General features: G+C 38.3%; 1 protein-coding gene across 1 annotated transcript; it reads left to right on the top strand.

Moving 5' to 3' along the window:
• The first annotated feature begins 2,591 nt into the window (after positions 1-2,591).
• On the top strand, positions 2,592-6,402 carry LOC139734394 (thyroxine 5-deiodinase-like). The gene is made up of 2 exons (XM_071645180.1): positions 2,592-2,759; positions 4,725-6,402. The coding sequence occupies exons 1-2, from the start codon at positions 2,695-2,697 to the stop codon at positions 4,975-4,977; spliced, it is 318 nt and encodes a 105-aa protein (XP_071501281.1). The 5' UTR covers positions 2,592-2,694; the 3' UTR covers positions 4,978-6,402.
• The last annotated feature ends 1,164 nt before the right edge of the window (positions 6,403-7,566 follow it).

Here is a 7,566-nt window from a genome sequence, read left to right as displayed (position 1 = left end):
GAGAATCCTTCTGGATAAAGAAATTGAAAACACTGACCCCCGATGGCATTAACGTTGACCAATGAACCCAACATAGCTCTTATCCCGAACCTCCTCACTCTAACTTCAGACTCACAGTGAAACACCCGTAGCAGAAAACTCGGCCATGACCAGACAGGACAAAATATAGCCCAACATACAGGTAAAACACCCTAATAAATTTCAGGTTAGATATATCGTGATTATTGAGATTTCATTTGCATGTACTGATATATTGTATGATCACAAGATGGAGGAATAGAGTTGAGTGTAATAAGTTTATGTGATTTGATATGAATGAAATGTATAATGGTGTATAATGATGAATTTGGGAAAATGTATGAATTTGCGATTTTTGATATGATTATTTCTAACTGTATATTTATATGTAACATAATAGATATTATGATTGAATATTATTATTGTGAAATTCTGTCGATATTTATTGTATGATCACACGATTCATGATTACTGTTGAGCGTCACGAGTTGATCTGATTTGATATGAATGATATGGAAAATAGTGTATGATGGATTTGTGAATATGATCTTGTGATGTTTTAATTATATATGCAAAATAAGAGGCATTGTGAATGATTGGATGTTAATTAGTGTATTTTTTTAACAGAAGATGAGCACAGGGTGCTGGGATGCACAATAACGATACAAGTCCCACGCAGGTAATTTATAGAAATTGTTGTTGTTTATACATCTGATCTAAGAGTTGATATATTTTTGGCAGGGTTAAGGTTATTATATTATTTCGGTAATAAGAAATATATAGGATATGTTGATTTAGATAATATTATATCAACCGGAGTTGTGTGTGTGTGTTTGCTTGGGTATGTGTGTGTGTATGTGAATATGTATACATGTGCGTATGTATGTGGGTCTGTGTGTGTGTGTGTGTGTGTGTGTGTGTGTGTGTATGTGGATGTATACATATACGCAATGCATATAGACATATGAACATGATATATATGTATATGATTCTGTTTGTGACCATAATGCTAAGAATTATAAGACAATATGATTATTATATGGCAGCATTATGATACAAGAATCTATTCACATATATTTTTTGGATATATGATGTTATTCTGATGATGATTTGAGGTTAGATTGGATATTTGTATTGAATTGAATGATTGATTTGTGTACATAAATTACATTATGCTAAGAATTATAAGACAATATGATTATTATATGGCAGCAATATGATACAAGAATCTATTCAAATATATTTTTTGGATATATGATGTTATTCTGATGATGATTTGAGGTTAGATTGAATATTTGTATTGAATTGAATTATTGATTTGTGTATATAAAGGAAATGATTTAGAAGATTGGTAATATATGAAATTGCATTATATATTATATGACACATCAGGTTATTCATATAATAATTATTCCGTTGGTAGATCCTCACGAAGGCCTAATGACGGGCCGAAAGCTTGACAAATAAAAGGGAGACTAAGATCGAGAGCAACGTCCCGCCTCAGTCCAATTTCTTTCAATATATATATATATATATATATATATATATATATATATATATATGATGTAATATACTTGTACCTGTATATTCACAGTATTGTGTGCAAACATCATGAGTGTTAACACTATACTACTCCATACTATTACTACTGTTACTACTCCTAATTCGAGCTGCAGCCATAGCTTGCAGCCTATTCCATCTTGGCTTCCATAAATGGAATTGCACCTCCAAACCTGTCTTTACTATCTAGTATGACTGTCCTCAGTTCAGTTATGCTCTCAAGGCCTGTGTCCTTCTTCAGCACACGGATGAAAGTGGCCCTACTTCTTCTTCAAGGCTGCGATGAGAGTAGACTGTCTGTTGCCCTTTTTACTTTGAGTATATATGCATGAGATAATCATGTAAGCCTATGCAGTGTGAAGGACATCTGTCGAAAGGCATGCTGTTATAAAAAAAAATACATCCTTAGTAACAGCATGTCATGGTTATTATGAAAAAGCCATTTGAACTTGGCAACAAGTTGCGGCACACATGCAAACACGACACCAATTTTGCGTATCACAGAAAAGCATTCGGAAATTGCCCATGTCCAAAGGAAATTCTCACATCCATAATTTTCACAAACTCGTGTAACTTGGAAAACAGAATAAGGTCTTGGCAATAAATACTCCCCCCCCCCCCCGCCCATGATTTAGATTAATAAGTATCGATCCACGCACATATTATAAAACCTGATCTAATGAACAGAAAAAAAAATAACAAACACTCAACAGACTTTCATTTGTGATGTTGAACTTTTATGGACCTGCGTGTAGTTACGGAACACATCCAAACACGACACTATGTCATAGAAAAGCACAAAAATGTTACTCATGTCAAAAAATATAGGGGCCTACTCTCACTTCAATATAATGGAAAACAGGCTGTGGTCCTAGCAATGTCTCCCCCCCCCCCCCCCCCCCATGACGCAGATATAAGCTTCGTATAGAGACACATACTCTTAAACCGGAAATGAATGTAAACAAGCACGCAAAAAAACGTTCATTTGCGATTTTTTTTTATATATAGGCCTGCGTAGTAGGCGGCACGCTGGCGTCTCTCGCCCGTGACTTCCGAAACCAGGTCGATTTCCTCGCTGTGTACTTGGCCGAGGCTCACCCGGTGGGTGACTGGGCGATGGGGACGAACGTCAGCTACATGAAGCAGCACCAGTCGCTGCAGGAACGAATGGCTGCGGCAAGGTGACGAACGTGTTGTTCTAATTAATTTTGTATAAATTTAACTGCCCCTACATCGATGATGATGATTGATCACTAATTGATTGAGACAATTGTGGCTAACATCACTAGTATATCATCTTTGTGATTTAAATATCAATCTTAACCAACAGTAAAAATGATATCAGAAAATAAATAACATTGATAAAATATCAAGGTGGCAATAATATGAGACAAAAATACTTAGCACGAGCCATTGTTTGTTACGTTGTAAACATCCTGTCCTTTTTCCCCTTTGCTTCACATTGTTGCTTGTGTAGGGCCTACTGTCAATATTATACAATAAGCTTATCATACAGCAATAACGCACAAGCTTGTCTTATGTGTAATTCACGGCACAAATACAATTACGATCGGCTAATTTAATTGGTAAGTTTTGAATTTGTATCTGAAGAATTTCGAATGATTTGACGCTGTTGTACCAACATTCATTTGAAAGAAATAACATACATGTAGATTTTTCTAGCACTTGACATTATTTCTATTGTATGTATTCTGCATGATAAAATGAACCTCGCTTGAAAACCCCAAAGTCGAAGAAAGATTTTACCGGGGTCGCATAATTATGAAAATCAATCAGTCAAGAGATCAATGGTTCAACAACAAAAAAATCCAGTAATAATTGTCACATTATCATGAACATTTGTTCATTCTATCGTGTTTGCTAAAATTCACGTATCAAAAAGACAAAAAAAAAAAAAAACGTCGGAGGATAGACTTCAGTAACTTCAGATTCGACATTGGAGTACAATAGGGATAGTCTAGTGCACTTTAGTTATTTGGTTATTGGCGCCCGAAGTGCCTGTTATTTATAGACACCGCGCTGACATGCAGACTCAGTGCAGACTATTGGTCTAAGTTGACATTCTCACGGAGGGCCTTGAGAGGGAATCGCTGGAAGTTCTGACTAGTCCCGATTCGGGACTATTTTCTTTTCTTCTTCAATTTGTGCCCTCATAGGCATGATAGGCCGGTAGCGCGAAGCCTTTGATCGCAGTCCACGCATCGCGAGTCCACTTGCTGATCCCCCCCCCCCCCGACTAGGCTCGAATTCCTACAACGCCATCAACGACGAAATATTGGTATGCTCTCTCATTGACTGTACAGTACTGTGTGGAAAGCAAGACGAAGACAGCCAAGGCAGTAGACTAAGTTCTGACAAGCTGTCGAGGGGACTTCCTTTCTCTCAGAATATGGCGACATGATGTGTGATAATAATCGTATTCTCACCAAGAACTTACTGCTTTAAAAAAAGGTCTACCTCAGTGAACCAATTAGGTTTGAGTCGTGCTTAACGGCGAAGAGCTTAACTTGAGAGAAGAACAAACCCCCTACAAGCCTTGGGCCTACCGACCTTCGCAAAAACGCCCATTTACTATTACCGACATCACGGAGATACATGTGTAGCCCCATGTCGAAACTGTCAATAAACCTCACATTGTCGGTGGGATTGGTCATACTCCTCATAAAAAAAAAGCTATCACGTCACGGGGGCGCTGTGGCACAGTGAATAAGACTCCCGACTCCCGATCGGAGGACCCGAGTTCGAATCCCGCCAAGTACTTACGTCCTTGGACAAGATGCTTTTACCCACTATGTCCCTCTCGACCCAGGTGTATAAATGGGTACCTGGCAATGCTAGGGTAATAATGATAGCAGGGCCCTCTGGTAGAGCAGTGGCAACACTGAAGAGGCTACCCTGGGTAAATAAGACCTTATTATTATTAATATCATTATTATTGTTATTATCATTATTATCATTATTATTATTACTATACTATCATTATCATACCTTTGTCACTTTCGTTTATGTGCAGTGTTATTGTCTATCTGCATAGACCCTATTAATCGGTAGGCCTACTTTGGTAACCAAAGCCAACTTGTATTTTGCAAATGAAATCGTAGATGTCTTTTAATGAATAATTGCAGGGACTTGCTCGATGTTGACAGGGCTGCTCACTCATGCATGACCGATGACGTCACGGACATATCCCAGTTCCGTCTCGTCGTCGATCAGATGGACAACAGCTTCTCAAGGATGTTCAACGCGCACCCGGATCGCGTGATCTTCGTTAAGGACGGGAAGGTCGCCTACCTCAGCAGGACGATCTTCCAACAGACCATGGAGCCAACCCGCCTGATGACGCACGAGGCACGTGACTGGTTGCAGGCCAATCTTTAAATTCAGACACAAGACGGCGCTCTGCAAATGACTGCCCATGATTAGGTAACTCAACGCAACTGCAGTCAACAATATGGACAAGTTATTAAAGAGTTTGATTGAATTATGTTTACTTTATCCATGAACGTGTTTAAAATTTCCCTGCGATGCAGACAACAAAACTCGAGGGCTTCAATCACGAAGATATATCATTATGGTAAAACAAAATGATTATTAAACTTTAGAGCAATGCTGTCGTTGGCAGGAAAATTACGGTATCAGATTCTAATTTCATGTGCGTACATAATTGCATAGACCTATTCATATTTCACCATGCGTAATACCAGGACTGTTACACATACAGGACGTGTGCTTATCAAATATTTTCATTGGATAATATTGAAGATAATGGCCGCAGACCTAAGGTATTTTACTTTTTTTCTCTCTCAGAGTCGCAAAATGTGAATGAAAGTCAACAGTGGGGTACCTTGATTGGCATGGCCATAATTTTATTGAACAACTGACAAGAAAAGACATAACATGGTTACTGACCTCAATGACCACTCGTGCTGTCTTCAAACTAGTAAATAATTCCTCCAGTGACGTCAAGTAGTCTGTTTGTCGTTTTTTTTAATTGAGAGGAAGCCTTCCCCTCACGATGTGAGGTTTATTTTCCTGCTCAGAAGCAGCCGTATCGCTTCACCTACATAATTGATACCCTTGTTCAGACGTCATCACTCTACTGATGCAAGAGTTTTAGACTAAACTAGATTGCACTAAATCGATTTGTTTTACATGGTCGCTAAGAAAGCAATGGATGCTGGAAAGCAAGGCTTAGCAGCCTCTGGATTGACGCCCTGCACCTCCGAAGGACTGTGCAATCAAGATACTAGTAATCTATATGAATTTCCTAGTGTGTTGGGTCTCAACAGCTGCAACCATGGGAAGTATAATCACCTCCTGATTAACGGTCCATGGTTTTACCCACAAAGCCACAAGAGTTTCTCAGCATTTACTTTATGTAAAATGTGAAAGCAACGTTGTGATTTTTCAGAATAACAATACATTTGTAATGAGGATCATCATTATCATCATCATACTACAGTAGTAATAATGAGAGCCTGGTAATGCAGCTATACTGCACTAGTAATAATGACATCAGTAATGAAAATATTCATAATAATAGTAATAGGTTAGAGTATATCATATAGTAGTATTGACAATAATGGTATACGTGACCTAAGAAAAAGGTGCGAAAGGAAATCCATTATACGAGCATTTTTCAGTTGACAAAGTCTATGACACTTTTGGGCGAAAACTCGTTCTTGAGAGCCTAAAAGCAGAAACAAACTGTTTGTTACTGAATATCCGACGCTTGTAAATGATGACTCCTTTTCTCTTCTTTTTATGGGGCAAAATGTGCCCAAAGTTAAAACAATCCTGAGAATAAAAAATATTTTGAAATTGAAACATGAGAGTTATTATATGTGTGTGCCTTTATGCTACCCACAAAATGTGTAACCCTGTTTTATCTGTGTTTGTTTGTTTGTTTGTTGTTTGTTGTTTTTTTTTTTTGTACATCGTGCACGGCGTAAGTGTATCTGCTAAATAATGGCTCTAGATGAATTTAGTTTTACGAAATGGTTTTGGTGGGATAACTCACTTGTCTTAGGACACTTTTCGTCTACCCCTGTCGCAATAGTGCGGTCTCGATGAAGCGATCTCACCACTACTTTGACAAAGAAATGCAATTAAGTATTAAGAATCACAGGATGGTCAAAAATTCAGTGTTTCATTCCTTTATTCTACTCACCATTTAAATTCAACGCAAAAAAAGTAGGTGTATAGGCCTATATACACTAGGGAATATCATAACCCTCAAAGGAGGACGAAACCCAAATATAGAAATACAGAATATAAATTATGGAAATGAAGCATTATAAGAGACCACATCGGCGAAGTTTGAGGAAAATTGGACAGTCCATTTAACAGTTATGAATCTTTAAAGTGGCGGCAGTAAACATGGCTGCATGAGAAGAGTTATACGGATGTCTCATTTAATAGGCCCATTCACGTTGTACAAAAGTGACGCCACCTCGCAGCCATGTTACCACGCACACTCTAGGGGACTTGCACGCATTTTCCAGGAGTGACTGTCACCCGCAAGATCGTGTGATTTCGGGAGCCTGTGCGTGGTAAGATGGCGGCACAGTGGTTTCAGAGCAACAGGCCAGTAAGATATCCCGAAACTTCTAATTTCCGTGTAGAGATCAGTAGTTCAAGCGAAGAATGGACCTTTTCCGTTTTTTTTTTTTTGTGAGGGAGAAAAAACATAGTTTATCATGCAGGCCTCTTTGGCTGTGAATTATACGACTATCTATACACAATTTCCCTGACAACCCTTGTATCTCAGTCGAGTTCTATCAGTACGTCTTATACGTGGGAGAAACTGTCTGTGTTGATTTGTTGGGTTTTTTTTTCTGTCTCCCAGGAATTTTAACATTTTAAAAAAGAACTGGTTTTTAAGGAATACGTCATGCTCTCATTCAAGTGCGAAATCGTAAAACACACACACACACACACACAATTAAAGCCGTAGACGTTTCACGG

This window comes from Diadema antillarum, unplaced genomic scaffold, assembly GCF_040938485.1.
Source record: "Diadema antillarum isolate AM-2024a unplaced genomic scaffold, OU_Dant_1.0 seq00000524_RagTag, whole genome shotgun sequence".
Classification (NCBI taxonomy): Eukaryota; Metazoa; Echinodermata; class Echinoidea; order Diadematoida; family Diadematidae; genus Diadema; species Diadema antillarum.
Note: the sequence above shows the minus strand (reverse complement) of the source record. Positions and strands in the feature narration are given on the sequence as shown.

Bases quoted from the DNA above. Each gene is read 5' to 3' on its own strand.
- LOC139734394 (XM_071645180.1), top strand. From the start codon at position 2,695: ATGGGGACGAACGTCAGCTACATGAAGCAGCACCAGTCGCTGCAGGAA. The intron at 2,760-4,724 runs GTGACGAACGTG...GAATAATTGCAG, and splicing joins GAACGAATGGCTGCGGCAAG to GGACTTGCTCGATGTTGACA.